Source organism: Penicillium digitatum, chromosome 1, assembly GCF_016767815.1.
Source record: "Penicillium digitatum chromosome 1, complete sequence".
NCBI lineage: Eukaryota > Fungi > Ascomycota > Eurotiomycetes > Eurotiales > Aspergillaceae > Penicillium > Penicillium digitatum.
In genome coordinates this window covers 147,361-172,403 of record NC_089384.1, presented here as the reverse complement: position 1 = coordinate 172,403, position 25,043 = coordinate 147,361, and the positions used below count along the sequence as shown (strand labels likewise).

At 49.6% G+C, this 25,043-nt stretch overlaps 10 protein-coding genes across 10 annotated transcripts; 7 read left to right on the top strand and 3 right to left on the bottom strand.

Moving 5' to 3' along the window:
- Positions 1-535: 535 nt before the first annotated feature.
- Positions 536-2,455, bottom strand: Pdw03_2369 (Antigenic mitochondrial protein HSP60, putative; the record flags this gene model as incomplete). The annotated part of the gene is made up of 3 exons (XM_014681633.1): positions 536-2,043; positions 2,103-2,244; positions 2,348-2,455. The coding sequence occupies 3 exons, from the start codon at positions 2,453-2,455 to the stop codon at positions 536-538; spliced, it is 1,758 nt and encodes a 585-aa protein (XP_014537119.1).
- A 1,057-nt stretch (positions 2,456-3,512) lies between these two features.
- On the bottom strand, positions 3,513-5,016 carry Pdw03_2368 (uncharacterized protein; the record flags this gene model as incomplete). The annotated part of the gene is made up of 2 exons (XM_014681632.1): positions 3,513-4,648; positions 4,824-5,016. The coding sequence occupies 2 exons, from the start codon at positions 5,014-5,016 to the stop codon at positions 3,513-3,515; spliced, it is 1,329 nt and encodes a 442-aa protein (XP_014537118.1).
- A 2,247-nt stretch (positions 5,017-7,263) lies between these two features.
- Positions 7,264-7,598, top strand: Pdw03_2367 (ATPase, F1 complex, epsilon subunit, mitochondrial; the record flags this gene model as incomplete). Its single annotated transcript, XM_014681630.1, has 3 exons — positions 7,264-7,295; positions 7,345-7,459; positions 7,524-7,598. 3 exons carry the CDS (start codon positions 7,264-7,266, stop codon positions 7,596-7,598), a joined length of 222 nt encoding a protein of 73 aa, XP_014537116.1.
- A 408-nt stretch (positions 7,599-8,006) lies between these two features.
- On the top strand, positions 8,007-10,661 carry Pdw03_2366 (Amino-acid N-acetyltransferase subunit Mak10, putative; the record flags this gene model as incomplete). Its single annotated transcript, XM_066100170.1, has 8 exons — positions 8,007-8,094; positions 8,150-8,217; positions 8,290-8,430; positions 8,485-8,706; positions 8,767-9,222; positions 9,273-9,530; positions 9,580-9,678; positions 9,735-10,661. 8 exons carry the CDS (start codon positions 8,007-8,009, stop codon positions 10,659-10,661), a joined length of 2,259 nt encoding a protein of 752 aa, XP_065955570.1.
- An 819-nt stretch (positions 10,662-11,480) lies between these two features.
- On the top strand, positions 11,481-13,858 carry Pdw03_2365 (Zn(2)-C6 fungal-type DNA-binding domain; the record flags this gene model as incomplete). Its single annotated transcript, XM_014681628.1, has 5 exons — positions 11,481-12,244; positions 12,297-12,556; positions 12,606-12,740; positions 12,789-12,879; positions 12,934-13,858. 5 exons carry the CDS (start codon positions 11,481-11,483, stop codon positions 13,856-13,858), a joined length of 2,175 nt encoding a protein of 724 aa, XP_014537114.1.
- A 1,918-nt stretch (positions 13,859-15,776) lies between these two features.
- Pdw03_2364 (Protein kinase-like domain) lies at positions 15,777-16,124 on the top strand (the record flags this gene model as incomplete). Its single annotated transcript, XM_066100169.1, has 1 exon — positions 15,777-16,124. One exon carries the CDS (start codon positions 15,777-15,779, stop codon positions 16,122-16,124), a length of 348 nt encoding a protein of 115 aa, XP_065955569.1.
- A 938-nt stretch (positions 16,125-17,062) lies between these two features.
- On the top strand, positions 17,063-18,088 carry Pdw03_2363 (Dehydrogenase, E1 component; the record flags this gene model as incomplete). Its single annotated transcript, XM_066100168.1, has 3 exons — positions 17,063-17,452; positions 17,504-17,915; positions 17,991-18,088. 3 exons carry the CDS (start codon positions 17,063-17,065, stop codon positions 18,086-18,088), a joined length of 900 nt encoding a protein of 299 aa, XP_065955568.1.
- A 1,269-nt stretch (positions 18,089-19,357) lies between these two features.
- Pdw03_2362 (DDE superfamily endonuclease, CENP-B-like) lies at positions 19,358-20,989 on the top strand (the record flags this gene model as incomplete). The annotated part of the gene is made up of 1 exon (XM_014681626.1): positions 19,358-20,989. One exon carries the CDS (start codon positions 19,358-19,360, stop codon positions 20,987-20,989), a length of 1,632 nt encoding a protein of 543 aa, XP_014537112.1.
- A 270-nt stretch (positions 20,990-21,259) lies between these two features.
- Positions 21,260-21,829, top strand: Pdw03_2361 (Isochorismatase family protein; the record flags this gene model as incomplete). Its single annotated transcript, XM_014681625.1, has 1 exon — positions 21,260-21,829. The coding sequence occupies one exon, from the start codon at positions 21,260-21,262 to the stop codon at positions 21,827-21,829; it is 570 nt and encodes a 189-aa protein (XP_014537111.1).
- Positions 21,830-22,382: 553 nt separating this feature from the next.
- On the bottom strand, positions 22,383-24,485 carry Pdw03_2360 (Primary amine oxidase; the record flags this gene model as incomplete). The annotated part of the gene is made up of 3 exons (XM_066100167.1): positions 22,383-22,591; positions 22,642-23,550; positions 23,600-24,485. The coding sequence occupies 3 exons, from the start codon at positions 24,483-24,485 to the stop codon at positions 22,383-22,385; spliced, it is 2,004 nt and encodes a 667-aa protein (XP_065955567.1).
- Positions 24,486-25,043: the final 558 nt, after the last annotated feature.

Here is a 25,043-nt window from a genome sequence, read left to right as displayed (position 1 = left end):
GCCTGTGTAGCTCTTTAAACTGCACGAATAGCCGACCAGAATGACCAATCAGTTGCACATTGATCTGAGAATATGGAATGTTGATATCCCGTGCAGTGTACATAGTACCTGTTGCCAAGATGGTTAGGTGCTTCAATAAATCTGCCGAGTACACTTGAACTTTATTAATAGGAGCCCATTGTCGATCTTGAAGTAAATTTAACGGAGACCCCAGTAATCACGGAAAAGTTGGAAAAAAAAGGTTATAAGAGACGTCATTCAGGCTGTATCAGATGGGACTTCATTGGAATACATGATATAGTACAGTGGAACGATTTTTGGGTCATGTCCCCAGAAGAGAGGAGAGAGGGAGAGAGTCTGAGATCGGAAAAGAGTCCAAAAGAACAAAGGTATGGAAAGAAACATGAAAAAAAAAAATAAACACCAAATAGAGACACAAAGAAAAGACATTACACAGATATCCGCGTATCAGAACAGGCTACGATGCAAAGAAGAGCGCTCGAGGTAATTCTTCAGGGGAAGAGGGTCAGGGGCTTTAGAACATGCCGCCGCCCATGCCACCCATACCGCCCATGCCACCACCGGGAGGGGCAGGGCCCTTCTCCTCGGGAGCATCAACAATGGCGACCTCGGTGGTACCAAGGAGGGAGGCAACACCGCTGGCATCAAGCAGAGCGGTGCGGACAACCTTGAGGGGGTCAACGATACCGGCAGCAATCATGTCGACGTATTGGCCGGTGGCACTGTCGAATCCGCGGTTGAAGTCCTTGGCGTACTCGTCGGTCAGCTTGCCGACAATGACGGAGCCCTCAAGTCCGGCGTTCTCAACAATGGTGCGGGCAGGGCGACAGATGGCGCTCTTGATGATGCTGACACCGAGCTGCTGATCGAAGTTGGCGGGCTTGACACCACCGAGGCCATTAGCGGAGGCCTTGAGCAGGGCGGTACCACCACCGGGGAGGATACCCTCCTCAACGGCGGCACGGGTGGCATTAAGAGCGTCGACAACACGGTCCTTCTTCTCACCGACCTCAACCTCGGAGGAACCACCGACCTTGATGACGGCGACACCACCGGAGAGCTTAGCGAGACGCTCTTGCAGCTTCTCCTTCTCGTACTCGGAGGTGGTGGGGTCAGCCATAACACCGCGGATCTGCTCGCAGCGCTGGGAGATGTTGTCCTTGCTGCCCTCACCGTTGAGGATGATCGTGTCCTCCTTGGTGATGGTGATGGCACCGGTGGAGCCGAGCATATCGGGGGTGAGCTTCTCGAGCTTGATGTCGAGCTCATCAGTGAAGACAGTACCGTTGGTGAGAACAGCGAGATCACCGAGGATGCTCTTGCGGTTGTCACCGAAGCCGGGGGCCTTGACGGCGGCGACCTGGAGCTGACCACGGAGCTTGTTCAGAATGCAGACGGCGAGAGCCTCACCCTCAATGTCCTCGGCAATGATGACCAGAGGACGGCGGAGAGTGGTGGAGGCCTCAAGGGCGGGGAGAATATCCTGGACGGCGGAGATCTTCTTCTCGGAGAGCAGGATCAGGGGCTTCTCGAACTCGACCTTCTGGGATTTGGGGTCGGTGATGAAGTAAGGAGAGGTGTAGCCGCGGTCAAAGCGCATACCCTCGGTGACCTCGAGCTCATCATCCAGAGTCTTGCCCTCCTTCACGGTGATGACACCCTCCTTGCCAACACGCTCCATGGCGGTAGAGATGAGCTTGCCGACGTGGGTGTCACCGTTGGCAGAGATTGTGGCGACCTGGGCGATCTCCTCGCCGGTGGTGATAGGACGGGCGTTAGCCTGGAGATACTCCACAGCGGCCTCAACGGCAGCCTGGATACCGCGGCGGAGATCCATTGGGTTGCAGCCAGCGGCAACGTTCTTGACAGTCTCGGAGAAGATGGCGCGGGAGAGGACAGTGGCGGTAGTGGTACCGTCACCAGCAACCTCGTTGGTCTTAGAAGCAACATCCTGGATGAGGCGGGCACCAAGGTTCTCGAACTTGTCCTTGAGCTGGATGGCCTTGGCGACAGATACACCGTCTGGAGAGTGATTAGTCTTTTCCGAATGACCCTGTGTTGAATCTTGATAGAAATCTTACCCTTGGTGATCTTGGGGGAGCCGTAGGGGGAGTCGATCAAGACGTTACGGCCCTTAGGGCCGAGTGTGGAGGTAACAGCCTTAGCAAGTGTGTCAACGCCCTTGAGAAGACTGGCACGGGCTTCAACGCCAAACTTGATCTCCTAGTTGTTGTTAGTCAAGGGAATCCAACGCTTCGGAATGAACGGAACACGGGGTCGATGTCAAAGAAAGATGGTTCTGCGAGAAATTGGCAATCCAACGCACCTTGTGAGCAAAACGCTGCTGCTGGAGGTTCAAAGTCGAGCGACCGAAAGGGGCACGCTTGGAAGCGGCCGAAAGGACGGAGGTCCGGGTAGAGAGAGCGCGCTGCATGGCTAGGAACAGCAAGATTAAAGAAATTAAAAGAAGAGAGAAAGACAACAACCCAGGAGAGATAAAGGGTTTGGAGGTGGAAAAAGAAAGAGATGAAGAAAGCTGGGGGAGAGATGAAGCCGAAGTCTCGAAAATTTTCCAGGCGCTTCCTTCATCCCCAGAGCTTGGCGGCAGAAACAGCTAGAACCATCACGTGAGACGGAAGAACGGACCTCGATCGGCTCTCGAAATGTTACTAGTAGATCTTATAGTATTATTTAGTATTGTAGCTTCTTCTTAAATTCATTAAGTGTGGAAACATGCAGTTTGAATACAGTGGTTTCAAATTCAAACGTTCTGAAGTAAGAGTCTTTTCAGTGTTAAAACTTGTGTGTGTAGATTCAAGCTGATGTGTTTTATACCTCGGGAAGCTTCACATATCCGGCTCTCGGTTTACCCCCCCCCTACATAAACTGGCTACTTCACTTTTTTCTTAAATTTTTTCACTTTTTCTTTTTGCGTGTTTTCACGAATTTAACTATATCTATATCTTCAATTCATCATAGAATTAATTTCACAATTTTATCTCAATGATCTGCTGCTCAATTGAAGACTGCCGCAGAATGATGCGTAAGTCCACATACCAGACACACTATACGCGCCCTCTAAATGCTCTTTCAATCAAAGATCGGTCCAGAGATAATATACCATAGTTCTCATATCACTTTATTCTAACCTTCCTTTTGGATCAAAAGTTAGTTAGAATCCTACTAATCTACAAAAACAAAAAAATTTGTTCATGCTCTTATTAAAGTGACTAACTACTGGGCCCCCCGCAGGGGCCAACGAGCGCATGAAAGAGGCGCTGGGGCACAACTCCGAACAAAGCGTGACTCCATGCCACGCAAGAATGATTATCCGGAATTGCACCCGTTAATTGGGGTTGATGCTCACCCATCTTCCTCAATCAACCAGCGAAAAGCAAAAAAGAACGACAAGTCATAAAAAGTCAAAATAAAAAAGAAACGGCAAGCTTGGAAAAGCATCAATTGACCAGCACCGTGATGACTTCAGGAAATTAAAATTCCTTGGTATCTTCACCCTCATACCCAAAGTAACGAGGAGGTTCCACATTGGGAAGCTTAGCAAACAGTTCACTGTCGGAAATGAACTGGTTTTCAAACCCACTGGTTTCGGTGTAGCCAGTCATCGGGAAAGTACCTTGAGCGCCATAATGGTCCGCAAATTGCATTTCGGGGAGCATCTCAAACTGCGAATATGCCGCTGTAAGATTCACGGCATCAAAAGCAGAGACTTCACCAGAGACCGTGCTGGGGACTACAACAGGAGCAGCGTCAGAAATTCCATTAGGAATACGATTGACGATGTCAAAAGGGCTTGGGCCATTGGACGGGTAAGGGATAGAAATCCCAGAGTTGTTTGCAACCGGGGTGGGCGTCATAGGAGAAAAAGGAGCAGTAGAGTAAGGATAGTAAGAGGAACGACGAGGTGCCATATTGGTAATGCGCGGCGGGTTGGTTGGGGTAACTGGCTCTCGGGAGGTTGCAGAGTTACCAAGGCGGTGGTCCAAACTTGCGAACCGTTCTTGATCCAGCTTGAGTTTCACCATCTTTGACTTCCTGGCAACTTGAGTAGTGGCCTGGCTACTTTCAGTGGAGTTCTCGTTCTCAGAACTAGCAGATTCATCATCATCCTCGCGGTCATCGCCGGTGGCAAAGTCACGCAGCCATTCCGCTCCAACACACACTAGCTTCTGAGAGTCATCACTATCGGTTTCTTCACGTTTGGTACGCAGCTTGGGAGCAACAAAGACCTTGTCCTTCTTGTTGTTCTTTGCGAACTGCTTCTTCTTCAAGGCGTACACACTGTCTTCGGATTCATCCCCGGATGGATCACGGCGAAGGCGCTTTCCATTGTGAGTGCTCGGCGCAGGACCCACCTTTGCAGAAGGCAACGCCTCCTTCTTGTTGCCTGTGTCAGCCTTGTGATTACCATTTCCTGCACGCTTCAGTGGAGGCGGATTTGGCTTATCCTGCTCCTCCCGCTTGGTACGAAGCTTGGACAAATGCTGAACGATTGCACCCTCCGTGAACTTCTCTCCCATAACCTCCGCGACCTCCTTCCAGGGAATCTTCACGCTGGATTTATTGCAGGCATACTGGATAGCCAGAAGAAGCCGAATGTCGGTATCCACTGTTTCAGTCAAATGTCAGCATGATTCAAAGATTCTTTTGAATGCAAGTCAGTGTGATGACAGTCTATCCATCCAATGGATATCCCTAGGGTTGAACACATATCAGGTGAACTCCTCAAACAAATAACCGAACAAAGATTTAGATATTGAATGGAAAAAGACAATAAAACATACCATCCCAGCGAACTAGTGTGCGTTGGCGCCGACTGCTGACTTGGCGCTTGGTCTGGTTCTCTTCTTCCTTGCGGGCCTCTTCAGCCTCTAAGGCCTTGGTCTGCTCGGCGACTTTCTTCCGGAGACTTTCGAGCTCAGCAAGGTCTACCTCATTGTCGCGCTTTCGGCCACCGGCTTTCTTTTTTGTCGGCATGTTGGAGAGACACTTCCTTTATATCCTTCTGCACGGTATAATCATTAGCAATTGTTTTCATAACAAAACATGAATCAGGGATGTATGGACTGTGCATGAGGTAGTTGACTGGGCATGACCAATGTGTTGGTGCATTAGTGCCAAACCCTTGAGCAGGAAGAAGACGCTGCATTTGAGAACATGTTTTCTGCAGACAGGGAGGCATTGAACGAAGGACCATGATGGATCAGGCCCAAGGAAAGCACACAACTTTCTCGATGTGGAACAGCTTTGAAATATCTATGTTTGGCTGGATTATAGCATCTGTCTCTGCCCAAACAAGGTGTGTTGAGACAAATCACAGGGTAGCAAGGCTAACCATGTCTGCAGGGTCATAGGGCATGGCTCCTAGAAGCTGTTCAGAGTGCCCATTCCCACAAAACTTGGTGTCCTACACCCCAATGGTGTCTTGTGCACTGTCGAACGACATCAAGTACCAGACAAAACATCAGACCATTGATGATCTGGTGCAAGGTTCTCAACATGATAGATTTGTGCCACAGGTATCCAGAAGCCATGCAATTGAGATGAGCCTAGCAGATGCTGGACGTTGATGTGCAACACCCAATCCTAGACAAGGTCACTGGATGCCACAGCAACCCAGATGCCCCAAGCATAGGATGGAACTGCGGGGCTCCAGTGATCGCAGCATGCCACAAGACCTCATGCCGATCATGCACAGATGCAAGAGCCACACAGTGGGAAGTGGGGATTCGCCAGGGGAACTTATGGACCATCGCCAGCACAAGGCTGAGTTACTCACCTGATGGATGCAATAAAAGAGCACTGTCGACTCCAAATGGGGTGGTATCAAAGCAGAGAAAGATGGGGAATGTTGTGGGCGATGGCAGATGGATGGAGGTTGATGAGAATAAAAGGTAAGTGAGAGAAGTGGTGACCAAAGGAAGTAGGAGGGGATGGCAAATGATCTTGAGCAACGGACCGCCTTGAGATACTCTTCGGGGTGCTTGTTTGGCTCTTGGTTTCGAGGTCGACCATATGTATGGTATGCGGGTAGCTGACGCAAATCAGAGCATTGCATACTCCGCACTCCAAGGTGGCAGATCGAACACATAATTGTGCACCGCAAGCCCTGCTGCTTGGAGTCTACACTTGGGTTTTACTAGAGCTGACAACCCCTCTGCTTTAGCACTTCGAAGTTGCTGAAGATGCATTTGGGTTGTTAAAATTTGATATGATACTGCGGCAACACGCGTTTTGCTGCTCTTGGGACGAACGATCTATGTACTTTCGCGGCAACGCATCTACACCCTACCAGCCTCGAAAAAAGAAATGAGAAGGACAGAATGGAGTGATCGGTATGCCTATCGCACTTACCAGTTACAATTTCATGGATTGAATGTTCTGTGGGCGGAGGATATGTTGTGTCGCATTGTGTTGTGTTCTAGTTATAAGCGATGTTGTCAAGATGCGCATATCGTGACCGATCCATAAGACTTCACGGCAACCCTTCTGCGCCTTGCCAACCCAGAAAAAACCGCGGAAACTCCGGAACGCAAGTTTTGATGGTCTAATGGAACACAGATTTTTTAATTTAATCAACAGAACTTCGTGGTCCCGATGAAGACAGTGTGTCGCGTCGAGTAGTTTCCTTTTATATTAAGCTGTTGTGTCAAACCACGAATATGGCCCCCCTAGGCCTTAAACAGGAACCTTGGTTTTTGTTATGGTCTAGTGGTAAAGTACGCTGTATTTCGTTCCACATGTTGGCAAGTTATGTGACGAACAATCTACCTAATTTCGCGGCAACGCTTGTACACCCTGCTAAACTCGAAAAAAAAAACAAAACCCTTGGATTAAAGTAAAGAATACCCCAATGGCACGTAGCGATTATGATGTTGTGAATTGAACCTTGTGGGACTGAAGAACATGGTGTGGTGTTCTTTACAGAAAGGATGTGGTCAAGATAAACGCCAGTCACATGAACTCAAACGCGATATGCGCTTATCAATCTTGCTCGGAATATTATTATTCCTTTTCAAACCTTGCTCCCGCATCACCTGACTTCTAGGCTCCAAAGATCCAAATCAAGCAAATGCTGACCGCTGTGGCAGTCACCGCCTGCCCAAGGTAGGCTCCTCTTCACGTGATCCTGTCATCCCGATCCTCCGAAGTCGAACGCTTCCAAACTCACCCGAACCGTTTTCACCCCTTCAATCGAACCATACCTCCCACATTCTCTTCAAAATGACTGCTGTCTGGAAAGCCGCCGGTTTGACGTACGCATCCACCACTCGCCTTGAAGGTCAATGCTAACCCCGACCTTAGCTACAACCGCTACTTGGCCATCGCCGCCCGCACGGTGCGCCGTTCCTTGAAGGATGGCCCTCGCCTCGCATCTGAGCGCCGCGGCCAGATGGACCTCCGTTTCGCCAAGTGGGAGGTTAGTGAACATCCCGAGCACTTCGCTGCAGAATTTTGACTGATGACAATGTTACGACAAACAGAACGGCAAGCAGGGTGATGTCAAGTCCCTCGCCCAGGCCAACAACGAGGCCCTCGCCAAGGCTGCTGAGAAATAAGCCAATGTCACCCATAACCTGAGAGAATCGAGCTTGAAGAAATGCGGGGCCCGAGTGTGACGGACTTGAGCAAGTTTTCGGTCCGGGGAAGGCATTGAATATGTACATGTGTAGCAATACCGGCCTGTCTGGTTGGACAGAGCTTAGAAATCGCACTCGCCTTTGTTTTCACACCACGCATAAGCTGTTAATTAAAACTGCCGTAAGAATTCTTATACTGCCCAGGCGTGGCCGGTCAGAAGTTGCACGTCACCTTTAGGGCCCGGTTGTCTGTCGACTTCCCGACTCGCTTTTTCCTCCGCTCACATCCCCGCCTCCCCCTCGATTTCTCAAAACACGTCCGACAGCACAATATTTGCTGAAACCCTATAAAACAAGAGCTGCGGGAAGAACTTGGGATTCTTCGTGATGCTGCCGAATAATGAAGTTCGCGTTCCACGTCCGCGGTCTGCCGTACCCCGTGACATTACCGCTGAATTTACAAAAGCCGCTTCGAGTAAGCATATTGCCCTGAGAGCTTCGATCATGTGTCTAATACTTTGTACTTGCAGATCTAGGTACAGGGCAGCTCGTGAAAGATGAGACGTTCACCCTGTTCGAGGCTGTGGGCGCATTGGAAGTGCGTCAACTTTCCCACCCGATGTGAAACGTGCAACGAGAATTCCAGCTGACAAAAATCGAACTCGCACAGATTATGGACTCGAAGATGGATAGCGGGTACATAGCTCCCGGAGAAAATCTCGCGCAGGCGCTAGAAGACGACTACGACGTACGGCGGCCGTTGACACCAGAGGAAGTCGTTGGCTTGATGGACCAGTTGCTGTGCCATGAGGTGGGAGATGACTTCGTCCATACGGAGCCAGGCAGGTTGCTGATTTAACCGCAGGTGGCGTGGCATCAGGGACATCCTCTATCGCAGACGCTATTCACGTCAATATATCTCGACAAATTATTGTGGCCAGTGCCGAGAACTATGGACGACGCTCGATTTGACCGTGTACCAAGTGATGACACTTTGGTCAACCTCGTCTTGAGAGCTTATTGTCTTGCGTTGGTCAAAGCTTGTGATCTTGTGCATGTCCGAGTGGCCACTGAGTATTACTATGAGGTTAGAGGGCTGGCTCCCGAACTGATTGCATAACTATCGCTAATGCTATCCGCCAACTAGGAAGAGGATTTTGTCAGTCAATTGTACAACCGCAATCTTCTGTCTGCATTTGATATAACCCCCTTCCACCGTCTGCTGGACCAGGCGGTTGCTTGGGTTGCTGAGCAGACCGATATTGACCAGAAGCTCAAAGATGCCATCCTTTGCAGATTAATGTTTCGGCACGAGTTTCTGTCCGCACTACATCAGGATATTGAAGTTCTTGAAACCAGATCTGCGGAAAATTTCATCTCTTGTATAGCCCAACTTCGACCTCTGACAGAGACAGTCGCACTGGGAAAGCCGGTGCCAGATGCCTTTAGCTTGAAGATTCAGCGCAAGCTGGCCAGCACTGTGCCACCGCGTCCGATGGTTAATATTACTTCCGATGATGCGCTCGCACATCTGAAACGACTGTGCCAAGATGCGATAGACATGCAGCAGATGCTTGATTACACCGGTCCCAGCAATTTCAAGGTGTGTACTCTTGAACTTGAATATATTCTTGGTTCTAACTTGTATTGCAGACTGCTATATGGACTCTGCTTGCTCGAACACCGCAACCGTCAATTTATATTCGTTGTCTTCTCCAAGCATTGATTGTCAGCAACATGACAATCCTCGGTGCCGTACCAGTAAAGGAATTTCTATACGATGAACTCGCGGAACTCGTCTTACCTGCCAATATTTTGCTCGAGTCTAACACTGATGAAGTGGAAATGCCGTCCGATCCTCGGTTCCAGATTGCCCAGAAGATGGATGGTTTCATAAAGCGATTCGCCCAGGTTAGTGAGCACATTGATCATCGCGCGTCCCATTTTCTAACTCATACAGCCGTTTGTTGATACTGTGAGATGCGCTTGTCTCAATAGGTGTCGCATGCGCCGAACCCTCTGCCATACCCTCGTCGATTGGGACAACCTGCAGATAGAGGTCGGTCTTGCTTCATGTCTCTTTGCCAATTGAGCGTCATTGCTGATCCAGTGCAGGCAGAAGAAATTGATCTCGAGCTCCGCACTTTGAGTGCGGAACCGCCTCTGCAATTCCAAGGCGGCGAACCGACCTGGTCCTTCCCACTTAGCAGCTGGGCCTATCACCAGAAGCTCGTCCAGTTCCGACTGATTCTCCAGATGGGATTTGAGCTGTCGATCTACTCCCCAGAAGAGTTACCGGGAATGTACTGGTATTTGTCTCATATTTGTTCCACGCATCTCGGGCACATCGATCGCATTCGCACGTTTACAGTGGCTGCACGAAAACGCGATTTGATTTCTGCTGGCAACCGCTCTGGAAGCTCCTCTCAAAAGGCATCTGCGTTCCACCGGTCATTCCACGCTCTGGAGAGATTGACCACGCACATCATTGCGGTGGATGCCTTTGCGATTGCTCTACATGCCTTGTATGTTATCCTGGCCCGGCACAACGTGCTCCCGTCTTCTTCATCTCCCCAGGCATATTCTACCGATCGACTCCGCTATGAAATCCGTATGAAGCCGTTTATCCCCATCACATTGCCGGAGTTGGTCCCATACGAAGAATACCAGCGCGAGGCAGCCCTCGAAGGTGATTCCGACGCTACCATTATGGAGCGTGCCTCGAAAGCCATTACAGAAGCGCGCAAAGCTTGGGAGGCGACCCTTGCCAATGGAGCTTTCATTGAGAATCCATCCGCAACTACCCAACCGCCACCTTCGGCCATTGAAGAGGATTGGAAACGCGACGTGAAAAACACCATGCGTGCGTGCATTGGAACCAGTCTTGCTGTCGAAGCAGTCAAGAAGGCTCTCGCTGCGGCATCTTTGACTGAAGACAAATCTCTCAATTTGAAGGTAGTTGTTCCTGAAGTTGGATCCAAGTCTCGTTGGCATGACTGGTGGGTAGTACCGCAAGTGTCTGAGAAGAAGTCCAAGGCGTGAAAGAGTTGTTTGTTTTCTTATACAGAGGCATAAATGTGCATGAGTTCCTTCAGCAACTACTGATCTATGAGTGATCCCTTTAATTCGTTAAAGGAATGATCATGACTATAGCATGAACCAGGGGTCCTCCACACAGAGTATATGCAATATATACAGGGCCAATTCATGCTATGATTGGCTTTGCAATCTGCACAGCTGTAATAAATCAAGAAAGTAATTGTAATACATGCATACATACATCTCGACTTACCTATTAATCTCCAACACACCTATTTTTATAACAAAAAAAACAAAATCCACCAAATCAGGGCGCCTGGTCCGTAGCGAACGGGAACACCCGCCTGGTTTTGAAATCATCTGCCACCCGGCCGACTTCACAATTTACTTTTCCAACACTTCAACCTTCTTTTAATCAGCCCAATTCTAGTACTACGAGTACCTTGGCCACCTTTTCAAAACAGAGGCTTAAGCCCTTACAGACTCGTCTCATCTCGAACCTTCCTTCTTCTTCCCCTTCCCAAAGTTTCTGAGTTTGTTCACAGGACAATCCGGGGCAGCTCACGGACCCCCCAATGATAGGCACCGCTGGACGCATCCATCACTTTCAGGGCTAGTCTTCTGTACCGATTCAGTGTTGGCGCTATTCCGACTGGTCAGCACCAGTGAGAGCTGTCATTTCCAACCTCGAACTCGATCTACGTCTTCCTATGCCGCTCCCTCTTATTGCCCGGTCGCCGCTGGCAGCCTCTTTCATAATTTCTCTGCTGTCGATCACGAGGATCCAGCTGTGAAAAAAAAAGAGAGTAGGAAATTCACACTATGCCCACTTACCCTATCCGTCGCCGCCCGCGCGAGTGCAAAACCTGTTTACCATGCCGAGCGAGCAAAGTCCGCTGCGATCGCAACGTCCCCTGCGGCAACTGCACTAAACGAAACTTCACCTGCTCCTACGGTCGTCCTTCCTCTGAAAAACAACCCCCTCCAACTACCGTCACCTCGGCCTCCTCTACGCCACTACAGCAACCTACATTTGTCTCTCCCACAATCCCCCCATACACAAGTTCGGCCCCCACAATCGATGGTTCATATGCAACCGATCATCCCTCGAGCACCAGCGCCGATCTAGATTTACCGGACATCATCGATATTTCCCAGGCGGAATGGGATGAAATCAATACCAAGATGGTCGCAATGGAACAGATCCTCGGCAGTCTGCACTCGCTCTTCCAGACACACTCAACTCACAAGCCGCCAGAACCGGAACCAGAACCAGACCCAGACCCAGAACCAGAACCCATCGCACGAAAGGATTCCATCCGGTCGGAAGGTGTCTACGGGTCCAATGTTTTAAAGACGGGCGCGGTCCATCTCGGGTCTCGGTCGGCCCTGGTTGATATTTTGGATAAATCGAAGAGATCGGAGGAAACAGCGCAGGCGCTGCCCCAGGATGATCTTCTTGCCGAACTTGCGTTGGGGAATGAGTCGGCTGCATATCCCTTTGTGGATTTGTGGTCCTCTGACCCGTTCACATTCAATATCGCCGGTGTTTGTGCGGTTCTCCCAGAAGACGGACGGTGTTTGGAGTGAGTTAGAAATTTGTGGTGTTCTGCGATGCCTGCTAATGCCAATTGTCAGATTCCTCCGGTTTTACCAGGACATAGGATCAGTATTATATCCAGTCCTTTCGGACATCTCACAGTTAGAACGACAAACCAAACGACTTCTGGATAATCGACGACGAGCAGGTGGTGTCTATAAAGCCGATGCCAACGGTTTAGTGAAACCTTTCGGGATGCCGTTGGCCTTTCTCAGTCTGCTTTTTGCGGTTCTTGCATCGGGTTGCCAGCTGTCTGGTATACCGGAAAACGACCGTGAGTTGACCTCATGGGTATATGGTGCGTAGTATTCGAGGAAGATCGGAGGGGCTGTGCTGACTTTGACCAGTTTCCTGTGCGTATCAATGTCTCCGGATGTTGAACTATGTATCGCAACCCACCATAGAAGTAATTCAGATTCTTCTCATCATTAGCAACGTACTTTCATACAATATGAATGCAGGTGCATCATATACCTTGCTTGGTATGTGTTGAACGTTTCCTGCGAGAAGGTCCAGCTAACCAACATCAGGCATGACGGAGCGAATGTGTCTTGTTCTCGGGCTCCATGTTGAGTCGACTGGGTTTTCAGTTGCAGAGCAGGAAGTGCGAAGGCGTGTCTGGTAAGTATCCTTATCTTCTTCCCTTTTGGTCGATCTCAACCTCACATTTCTCAGGTGGACAATGGCCTTCCAGAACAGTCATTTCTCACTTGCCTATGACCGACCATCGATCACCATGGTCAGCCAACCTGAAATTCCATTCGATCCCAAATCAATGCCGGGCCATCGCTCGTATTTTGAGACTCTTTGTCGCATTGTATCGTTGGCATTGGAAGTCCTTCGGTCGCGCATGTATCCCGGATCGTCGCAGATACGTATCAATGAGATTCGTGAGTATAAACAACAGATCCACCGCATGCTTGCGGAAGCGACACCTCATTTGCGGTATCGAGAAAAATGTCGGTCACTAGCCGAGCACATTGAGCGAACCGAATTGCGCCTGCACTCCTCGTATCTTCTCTCTGTCTTGTGTCGCGTCTCGCTTGACCCACATGCCCATTTGGAGCCACCGCGTCGCGCACTGATCCGCGAAGACTGTATCGGTAGCCTGATCAACACAATCGATGCGTTTGTCGAATTGCACGAGATCAATTCCCACTGCTCGCGGTCATGGATTAGTCTGCAGCGAACCATCGCATCTGCATTCTTGCTCGTTGCGAATGACGATAGTCTTCAGACCTGGCACTTGATTGACAGGCTGGAGATGGTTCTGGCGGACCATGTCTATGCAGATGGGGATTTGGACCAGAACAACCGCACAGATTCCGCTAAGCATCTTTCTTCGTCACTCCGTGCTCTGCGTGAGATCCGTGAGGCCTTCAGCGCTCGCACGAATACTCCGATAGGACAACTATCGAGCACAACATATTCCCCTCTTGCGTTGCCTTCCCCTCCCTCTTTCGCAACTACTCCCAACGTGCCAACCACCACCAATGCAGGTTTGCAGCCGATGGAAGGCCTGAGTATGCGAAATATCCTGGGTCGTGTTTCGGATGTGATGTTGTTCCCCAGCATGAGCGGGGACCATCCATTAGTCTAGTTCCTCACAGACTTTGGTTTTTGATCTGTTTCCCTATGCTGGCGTTTGGGAAACATGGGAAATCGGGGAAATACCACACCTAAGCATTTCCTATGAGGTTAGCCTCTTCTGCGCTATATACATACCCCCCTCTACCCCGTGGGGAAGAATGATGTCGACGTATTCCATTAAAAAAAAATTGGAATGTCCTGGATATTTGCACTTGTTAGTCTTGTACGGAGTGAATAGAAAGTAGAAAATCGAGATCCACAGAATTCGGCAGATTCCCTTAGATTCCCCTTGATGTCACCTGCAGCTCTGGAGGGTCCGGCAGTTTCAAGTTTCAAGGGATTCGGCCGATCCTTTTGCTCTACAACATACGAAGTACGGAGTACTCCGTCGGGTACTTCTGTCACTTCCACATCAACCATGTCACCAAATCTGATTCCTGCTCTCATCTCTCAGCTTTGAATTCCCTTCTCCTACAACGTCCGGAGTGATGCTCCCTGTTCTGTCAAAGACGGGTGAGAGCGTTGTTAGGTGGAGTCTGCACGGCTGAGATCACTCGGCCGGCCGAGTTATCCCCGGTTTGCTCTTTTTTTTTTTCTTTTTCTTTTTTTTCGTGTTGGTCACTTTGTTTGACGCTTCTATTTATGCTCGTTTTACTACGGGTTTTACTACGGAGTAGCTGATTTGGTACGGAATACGGAGTACTGCCTACTTCTCTGCAAAGAGACATCATCTGATGCCGCTTATGGTTTCGGATCCACTTCACACCGTTTCGGAGTGAGAGCCTTGTCCAAACCCACGAGGATTATGGAGATTATGGGGTGATGTGGAGGATCTAGACTGACTTGGGCACCTTGACTCGTATGATCCGTTTGACCCTTCGGATTTATCATCTAGTCCTGTCTCGGGTAATGGCATGTTGTTGACGGGGGAAGTGCGTGGGGCCTGTGCTTTTCCTTGATCTGGTTGGCATTGAGATTTGAGATTGGGATCAAGTCCAATTCCTGGCTTGGAATTGTATGTCTCTGGAGTACGGAGTAGTTGAAGATTCTTTGCAGGGCTATTTCAAAGCTCGATTTCGACGGAGTACACTCCGTAGTCCCAGGTGCTTCCGGCATTGCCGGGGTTGAATGTATCCATATTTCGGATCCTTACTCGGGTTGAACCGATTTGCACACTACTGCGTTTTGCAAAAGAGATTAAAAATGCAATCTAAATGCATGTTAGTTCAACTGCTGTGGACTATGTTCACTACTCCACACCAAAATGATGGCTTTTCTTGGTGAAGACTAACATGGATAGTTCGGCCCTGATGGTTATCGTGCAGTGAATAACCAGTGATGCATTACTCCGATCCTAACTTGAGGATGTTTCAAGTGTTTAGTAAGTAGACCAGAAGCTCATGAAAGGAACTATTGGGAGCAATGTTGATGCCGAACGCGGGAGGGAGTAGCCTCTTTCTGGGATAGCCTTGTATGGAGAATCCGCCAAATACCTGAAACAGATTATTTCAATTTGGAGTCCTTACTGTTGGATAGTAAAGTACTTGGGGGTACTTATATCCGCTGTGTCCCAACTTTGATTCAGTTGTCCTGCAATGGTCTCGACAGAAAGGACACAACTAGATTGTGAAGCACGAGATGACCATTATCACAACAATCGAAAGATACCCGCGTCGACTGAGGGAGAGACAAGTGCTCGATGGCGATGCGATCAACGTTCTTTTTCAAATCGGCGGTTTTTTCAATCTACCCAAGAGATGTGTTGTTTAAGGACCTGTCATTGGGCAAATGCACCTATCCACATGGAGGGTTGTGCCCATATACCCCGGAGAGCCCCCAAGCTCACTCACCGCTACAGAGTACATTGTCGAAAGAACCGAGCAGTTCATCTTGTGATTCTCCCTTCTCCCTCAGATTAATCATCCAAAATGATTGATTTGACCAAAAATTTCGCTTGCAAGAAAAACTGGAATCAGGCCCGGGCCCGCACGCAAATGAACCTCGGAGCAGAAATGACGCTGCGGCCGGAATGTATGCATCTTCTATGGATAAATCATGGCTACTGGCCCGTCGGCATCAAGATTCCCCGCAAAGAGTGCAGGAAAACAGCCCCTTGTCGTAAGGTCATTAATATCCACTTTACCAAGGGAAAGACCGTTGTCCCCGTCCCGAAAACCGTGCAGGAGTGGACTCAGGGCGAAACGCATTTCCAGGTCGTCGAGCGGGTGCCTCGGACACCGTTGGAGGAAATCTGGCCAATCCATCCCCTAACCTGACCGGCAGAGACCCGATCATTAGGCTGCGGAGTTTCTGAGGCAGCTCCGCTCGTTCCACTCCGCTAAGATGGCAAGTCTCCATGGCTAACCGGGTTGGTATCCTCATCTCTTTCACAACGAGAAAATTGAGATTATACATGGGCCTGGCTGGACCTTGGGAGCGAAAATATAATGCTTTTCGCCCGCTAGCAATGCAGATCTGCCTAGTCCCCAGGCTTGGCCGACGGCGAGCTGCTAGACTCTGCTGTCGTGTGGAGTTGGACTGAAAATTGCTGATCACTGCCCATCACATGGGAGATTATCCCTAATTCTTCGTGAATGAGGAAGTTAACTTGAACTCCGAAGGAAAACGCAAAAAAAAAAAAAAAAAGTGATTTTGGTACAGTTGCGGCTAGCTGGGCTGGGGCTCTGCCTGTTCCGCGATTAACAGCGCCATCGCAATGCAAATGAAGAGAACTGGCTCAGTCCACGTAAACCATTTCTCTCCACATTTTCTGACCGGCTGAAGAATTTGAACTATCGGAGCTCGATAATTAGATATTTTAAAAATTGTTCACAGCGAGAATGTTGAGCTTTCGCTTACCTTGACTCCTGCGAGTCCTACTCTCCACCACAAGCCTAGAAATCCAGCCCACAGAAGAGTCTAGGCCTGTGGAATCACGACCGAGATCGCTTCTCAGCCATTGGCTTTGGTGGTCCCTGTGTGATCATCTTAACCAAAGTCCATTGATTGAGCGTATTACCGTCATGCTCTATCTACCAAGTCTGATGTACCGGGGCACACCAGCAAGCGATTACGACATAGTACAGTCATAATGAGAGAGATTTCATGTTCACAGGGCACCCCTGTAGCCTTCAAAGGAGATTGTCTTACCAGTTTTACATCACGGTTATCCTCAAGCTTGGTGCCAACTGAGCTCTTCTCTCAAGACCAAAAGATGATAGATCTTGAGCGCGCCATCCAACATGGCCTACCGGATATCGAAGGATTACCTCCTTCGGTTAAAGTCTATCACTACAACGGTATGGATGATTTTTACCGGATAATCGCCCTTGAGATTGATCGTCTCCATGCTTGTTCCGGAGCACCGAAGACAAAAGAGCAGACAAGTGCAAGTTGCGAAGGACGAAAAGAAAATTCGAATCCGCTGCCACTGATCGATGGCACTCTTCGTACCTTCACCGGAGGTATACTTTTAGGTGACTGTTGCCGTCCGAATTTCCCGGGCGACAGTCGGAACTCCCATAACAAAGACGAAAGCGAAGACTTGATTTTCATCATTCATCCTACCACCTTCCAAAAAGACTTCATGGAGTCAGATCCTCCCGTACGTCAAAAAATATTCTTCAGTCCAAGAACAAACATCCTCATCGTTAAGATGCTCGGCCCTGCGCACGAACACGCCACACAGGCTTTCCACAGCATGCTTATGCAGGCCATTGAGCCAACGGGCCTCCACCAAAAAATTCAACATTGGGGAAAGACAACGATGCTCGCGCTAGATGGTACAAGGAAGGAGGCCGACGGGGGGTGGAGTCTACTGAGACACTCTCGCGGTGTTCCTAAGAGACCCACGGTGGTTTTAGAGGTTGCGAATTCGGAAACCTATGCAAAGCTTCAACGTGATGCCCAGTACTGGTTGGATCCAGCTAGGCAGGAGGCCAATGTGGCTATCGGAGTGAATCTCAATACCCAGAAACCCGAGATCATTATCGACCAGTGGCATTGGAGTTCGGGATTATCACAACCTATCCTGCAAACCCACTTGACCCTTCGGGAAACATCTAATGGTACAGTCTACTTTGATCCTGACACTCCGCTACCTCAGCTCATCATCCCTTTTCACCTCTTTTTTCGACGGCCAGCGCAGGAGAACAGAGAACGCGACATAGTCATTGCGACGCAAGAGCTCGTCGATTTCGCGACTCAGGTGTGGGAGGTGCAATTCGACCAAGATCAGTGATGAAAGTAGACGACTCTTTTTCTATTGGCGGGTCTTTTTTATCCTTCTTCTGGTCTTGATTTGAGATTCTTTTTTTTTTTACTCTCATCTCCAGTATAACATTTATACCTGTGGTCTTGTCAGTACCAATACGATCATGCTTGAGCCAGAACGACTCGCTGTGGCTGCCATGTGATCTATCATGGCTGATGCCACGGCGATGGTGTTTTTTTTTCTTTCGTTCTTTTTCGTTCATGATCTTTTCAGACCAGCAGGATTAATAGATGAAATCCACTGACGCATGATTGGCCTGCAGCGAAGATGAAAGCTCCGATGCTGATGCCCCTGTCACATTATCTCCTCAAAGCGGGCACCCAACCCCCAAATCGGCCCGAAAATTGGGAGTTTTACCAACTTCGGTGATGTAGCTTGAGGCTTTCAAAGAGTGCGTTGACAGGTACGAAAAGGCATCGCCCGCTGACAAGAAACGGCGCCGGGAGGAAATCACGCTGGGTTCTGCTATGGGGTGTCTGGAAGCTGGAGGAGACCATTCCATCGCCATCATATTTCCCTCCTCCTCCCCCCCCCAAAAATCGAGAATTCGTTGAACAGGAGATTTGGGTTATCATTGCGCTGAGGTTGAATTTCTGGGGTTGAGATAGGCATTTACTCACACCATCATTTCCACGTCCTTTCGTTTTTATAGACCTATGTGTTTTCCCCCTTCTTTTCTCTTGTCCTGTTGCACTTTGAAATGATGGGTAATATAATAGCTGTATCCATTTCAATTGTCCATGTAGTGACCTGGATCTAACACTGGAACCGCGACCATCCAACGATAAATCGACCTCCAGACACTTGTGGACGCCTACCTCAAACGCCTACCATTTTTTTTTTTATATTTTATACATCAGCTGTCGTACAGTGTCGAATGCACTGACGATCGGACAACCCTATTCCAGAAAACAACGCTAGCAGAAAGGCAGAAAGGTTCGACATGCTGTGGATCCACGTCACTATGGAAACCAGCCTGTGGAATAGCATCCACTTTGACGGTTTCGTGCCAAAAAGAAAAAAATTCGAATGGCCATACGGAGTACTCCGTACAGAACGCAGTGATCCGCTGTGGGCCAGAAATTTGTTGAGCTAACAGAGTGGAGGCTTGATCAATGTTGATAGTGTATGTTGTACGAAAATTTCCTTCGATGTTGTAGGTCACTTTTTGTCTGAAAATCTCCTCTCTCTTTGAACCCCCCCCCCATTCTTAATCGCCAGACTAGAAGGCAGGACATGCTCACTGTTGTTGGGGCGCCTCCATCTCATACGATCGCTTCCGAAGTTGCCACAAATCTTGCTGGTGCCTATCTGCGAAAGAAGTCAGGTGTCATGGGTCAACCAGCTCTCTCGGTCGAGGACGAGAATGCAGTTGTGGAGCGGGTTGAGCGTTGGCTGAATCATGGATTCTTTCCTTATAACATGTTGGCCAAGGATACAGCCAATGCATATTTGCATACCCACCAGAGCTCCCGCCAGAGACCGAATCTCAACGTCGGTTGGCAGAAGGGTTTCTGGATGCGTCACCAAAAACTTGCTGATTACATAGCTAAAGAGCGCAGTACATTAAAATTGAAAGGTCCGCATGAAGATCGCAGAGCCTGGAAGTTCTTTCAAGCATTCAAAGATGTCAAGCAGCGGTGCCAGGTTTTTAACGACAACATCTATGCTATGGAAGACGCCGCATTTGTTACCACTATGTATCGAAAGGCAAGCACTATGTTTGTTCGACCAATGAATCAACATCACAAAAGAGAAGAACGGGCATTCTCATCTGTTATCCACTGCTGCTCAACGCGAGGGAAGCATCTGCCCCCCTACATCGTCTGCAGGAGCCAGGATCCACCGCAGACCAAGAACTTTGATCGAATCAAGGTTTCTTTCACCCAGTCAGGTTGGGCGGAGGCAAATCATGCACTGGACTGGCTAAAGACCGTGTTTGAGCCTGAGACCCGCCCTCGAGGTCGGCGTGAAGCATGGAGAATTCTGCTGATTTCCTATCGATTTCGCATAGTCTTTCCTGAGTTCGAAAAGTTCTGCTGGGACCACAGGATTGCTTGCCTTTCCTTTCCCAAGAACGATCAACAGTTCTTCAACCCGATGGAAAACATTGCTTTCGGGGCTATGCAAAAGAGCTATACGGACTACATGAGAAAGAGATTCTCCGATAACAATGAAACTGCTATTACACTGGAGGTGAGGGAGTTCGCGTCGTGGATCGATGGAGAGGTATCTTCGTCTAAACGGGCGGAAGAAGCTGCCGATGTCTGGCGTCAAAGCTGTCTTGTGCCCCTGGATGAATTCCGCCTTCGCAACTGCCTCCAAGGGAATCGAGCTACGGCCGTGCCAGAGGATAGAACCTCCATCCTTGATAGCCGTCTCTACTCGGACGATCCTCCAATAATAACGAGAACCCGAACTACACCTCGAACAAGTGTACCTTTACCCGTCATCCCATCCACAGAGGAATTGAGGCCACGCTCCAGCCCCGAGTATACACCTCCGTCCCCCGAGCAATCACGGGAGAGCCAAGAGGGAGACGATAGCTTTGAATCAGAGGACGATCAATCCAGCAGTGAACGAGAGACCTTCGAACATCACCAGCCGATTACACCGTGCAGGACACCTAGATTGCTGAAGACCCCTCGGGCCAAGACCCTGGAGGCAGATCCATTGGATTCAGTAATGTCGTCCAAGAAGCACCGAGATATCTTGGATAAATGCATAGAAGGGTCACCTAGGACGCAAAAGAGGTATCGCGATGATTTGATTCTGGATCGTGGGGATCTTGAGAAAGAGAATGCCCGTCTGAAAGAAAGGGTTGCCCTTTTGGAGCAGTTTGCGGTTAAGCGACCGAGATTGGACTGATATCCCTTATGTTCTGTTCTTCTTTTTTTTTAAAAAAAAAACAAGCTTGTATTTTAACAAGGCAAGCGACCTCAATACTTTCTTTGGAATAGTTTCCTTATGTGTCTATGCCGGTACCGGGATCCATACCGGAACCGCAACCATTCAATTTCATCTCGTTTGATATCAACTCTCTCTTGAAAGCTCCCTCTTAAGCCCAACCTCATTCTGATTTCAATCTTTGCTTTTCTATCTCCCTTCAATTCCACCCTATATCCTTAACCAGCAATTATGGCAACCATCCTCCTCATCCTCGACGTCCAAAACGGGGTAATCGACAGGCTCAACAACACAGAGCCCTACCTTGAACGCCTGGCCTCAACCATCTCTTCTGCACGCAAAGCTAACGTGAAAATTATCCACGTTGTCACCGCCTTCCGCCACGGCTACCCAGAAAACCACCCAAACAACTCATCTGTACCCGCTGTCGTCGCACGCGGTGAATATCTCGAAGGCCACTCGTCCGTGCAAGTCCACCCCACCATCGCACCTGCATCTGGAGAGGTGGTCCTCACCAAGCGTCGTGTCTCCGCCTTCTTTGCTACTGAACTCGATCTGCTTTTGCGGTGCGCAAATGCCGAGTCTATCGTTGTCGCGGGCCTCATCACCAGTGGAGCTGTATTGTCGACTATTCGCCAGGCAATGGATATGGACTACCGTCTCACGGTCTTGGAGGACTGCTGCATGGATCGGGATGAAGAGCTGCACCGCGTGTTGATGGAGAAGGTCTTTGCTCGCAAGACGGCTGTTATTTCGGCGCAGAAGTGGACCGAGAAGCTTTCCATTGAGAAGGAGCAGTAGATGTATTTTTTCTGACCGTGTTGAATGGCCGATGATCTGTAATTTGCTTTTAGCATGGAGACTAGCGGATCGACTGACTCGGTGCGGGCTAGTCTGATGGTATCGATCGATTCAAGCTCTCGATTCTAGCGACACCGTGGGAAAAATCCACATTGGCTTTTACATTCTCAAGGGGAGTTTGGTGGAAATATCGCAAAGTTGCCGGCCGGATGAACCTAGGCATCGGTTGAACATTCCATTCACCACGTCTTGTGAAGGTGTAACTTTCTTTCATATGAGAATCACCACTATCCTGGCTACTGTGTGCAGTGTGGGTTGCTTTTGCAGCAGTGGGTCTGGCAATATGGATATTCGTTGAGGGTCATCATCCACACGTTCATTGTGATGTCTCTAAATTTACTGCTAGGGGTATAGCCGCTTAAAGGAGCGGCGTCGTTTTCCCCCTCCCCGAAAAAAGTGAGCATTTGATTCAAACCACTTCATTGCATTTACCTCCATGACCGAGAATGTGTCTACAGAGCTCGGCCTCTATATCTCATCTCACACCTGATATCTATAACTTCACCTGCGTTCGCTCCTGAGGAGCCGCACAGCAAGCCGGCTCGGGGTGCAAAGTCGACTGGTTGAAAGACTGGTCCGAAGCCGGTACATCCAGTGCAGGGTTCTTAGTAAAGAATCCATCCGGCTTGAGCATGACGCTCACGCGTTCCACCGGCATAACAGGGAAGTCCTCAATGCGAGGGTTGTGCGTAAGGCCGAAAGCTGGGAACAGTAAGCTACTATTGTAGGAGAGATTAGATGGGATGACATACTGTGCCAGAGAACGACGTCTTCGTTTTCAACTGCGTCGTTCCGTGCAGCCCACACATCCACACCTTCCGACTTCTTGCTCTGGTTTGTGAACTCGCCGGCGGCGAAGAGCTCGTCGTCTTGATATTTAGTTACCCAGATAGGACGGGTCGCGAAACCGGCGCGCTTCGTGCCAAAGGAGTTCGGGTGCGCGAGGAGCATCTGACTTGGCATGGTCTGCAGCTTATATGCGATGGGGTGGTGGGTGATAGGGTTGACGATGGAATCGTTCCGGATCTTAAAGACGCGGTGGCGGTCGACGCTGGTGGTGGCACTGCCACTGGACTTGATAACGGTTTTCTCGGTGGTGTACCCGACAAGCCACGGGTTGCTGTCATCCTCGGGCATGGGCACGCTATCTTCGTAGTACACTGTGTTTTTGTAGCCGTCGATGGCCGGATCAATTCGGAGGGAGAACATGTGTTGGTGGAATGGGGCCATAACGCCTGGCCCGACGTTCGTGCCCCATGGCACGGTTTGGCCGTTCTCATTGTCGAAGGGGACCGTTGAGAGGATACCGGTTGCCCGCACCTCGAGCTCAATATTGGCTGCTTGGTCGAGGATGAAAGCGAAGATATATTCGTAGTTTGCAACGGTGCAGATCATTTGAACCACGAGCTGGCGGTTGCGGACGACGGTCGCCGCACCAGTGCGGTAATTGGAGTGCTTGTGTTGCAAGCCATTATCCTGCTCGTGCATGCAGATGACATTTTGGAGTAGAATTGGTTCTCCCTTTGCATCTGTGCGATAACCATCGAAATACTTGATGTGACCGAGACAGTCGCAGCCGAGACTCAATTGGTTAGCTGTGATACCGAAGCCCACGTCACCGACGTCAAAGGCTTGCTTGCGGTGGTAGGGAGCACGGGGATCTAGAATCAATCAGACTTGTTACCAAAAAGGAGGCTGGTTGGAACATGCCGGCGTAGGGGACTGTCATCTCCGAGAAGGACAGGCGGTAGAAGGTGTTGCGACCGTCGTAGGTCACATTGTGCAACACCAAACCCTCTCGGTTGTTGAAACCTACTCTGAAACGCCACTTCTGCCACGACACGGCATTGCCGATGACATTGAATGACGCTCCCTCTGGTTGCTGGACAATGTAGGGCTTCAGATCGGTGCGCAGGGGCTCATCTAGCAAATCGTGCGCGTATTGCACCGCAGGCACCGGCTTCCAGGGCTGCGTCTCAGTGGTTTGAGTATCGGCTCCGCCAGGCAGATAATCCATGCGGACTAGTTTGCGAGAGATGCCATCAAACACCGGCGAAAATTTGCAAGGAAGCGAATACTGGTTGTTCTGGGGATGGTCGGTGGCTACAATGTACATGTAGCACTGGAACAAACGCCGAGTTTCCTTGGCATCGTCGGTGCCGTAGATCCACGGATCCAAGCAGACGGTGTGGCCAGCCGGAAGCTTCAACTTTTCAATCTCGGCCTTGACAGCTGGATGGCTGAGACAGAGCTCCTCAATTTCCATCATTTCATCGGCATCCACTGGACCCTGGACGTCCTTGGGCAGCTCTTTCGCTGACACAATGGACTTGGTGTCTGCGTTGATCAGAGCCTTGAAGAAAGACCCATTGTCCAATCGGTGAAAGAGCACCATCAGCAAACGTGCCGGCTTCGGCGGGTGCACTTCATGTCGGCGCTCGGCCTCGAGGAATGGGACAACCTCATGCTTGGCGGGTTCTTGAAGATCGATGCGCTTGTAGCGAAGCTTAGCACCGGGGAACGCGGATTCCAGAACGGAGACCGCCAATTGGATCTCCCCAGGTGTGATGGGGTCAAAAGGGTGAAGGTTTGCCATGGAGAATGTTTTTTAAGAATGGTTACTGCAACACTGGGTATGGCCTTGCATTTATACATGCACAAAGCCCCGTCAACCCTTTGGTTTTCCTTTGGTTTTCCTTTTGGGTAAATCTTTCGCACTGTGGTTTGATTGGCCAGTCGGTCACACGGCGCATCTTTTCCTCTAAAGGGTTTAGTGCGTCTTCAATCTCTGATAAGCTGATCAGATAATGTCGTTGTTGGATTTGCGGAGTGGAAGATTTGGAGAATTGATTGATTTTGGTCGATTTCCACATTGGATGATGGCCAGAATGGAGAGAAGATGGAGCGAAGAATTTACAGAATGAATCTTTGGTGGCCTTGTGGCCTTGTCGCCTTGTCGCCTTGTCGCCTTGTGGCCTTGTGGCCTTTCCTGCTTCCAAGGTTGGCTTTCGCCGCACACATCCCAAGGGTGGAGAAATGATCCAATCATGTTCTTATTCCGTAATGCATCTTAAGACGGAAATCTGATTTATCAACGCTCATTCTCGGTAGCAAAAAGACATGTCCATTGCTATACACTTCGCCCCACCAGCCC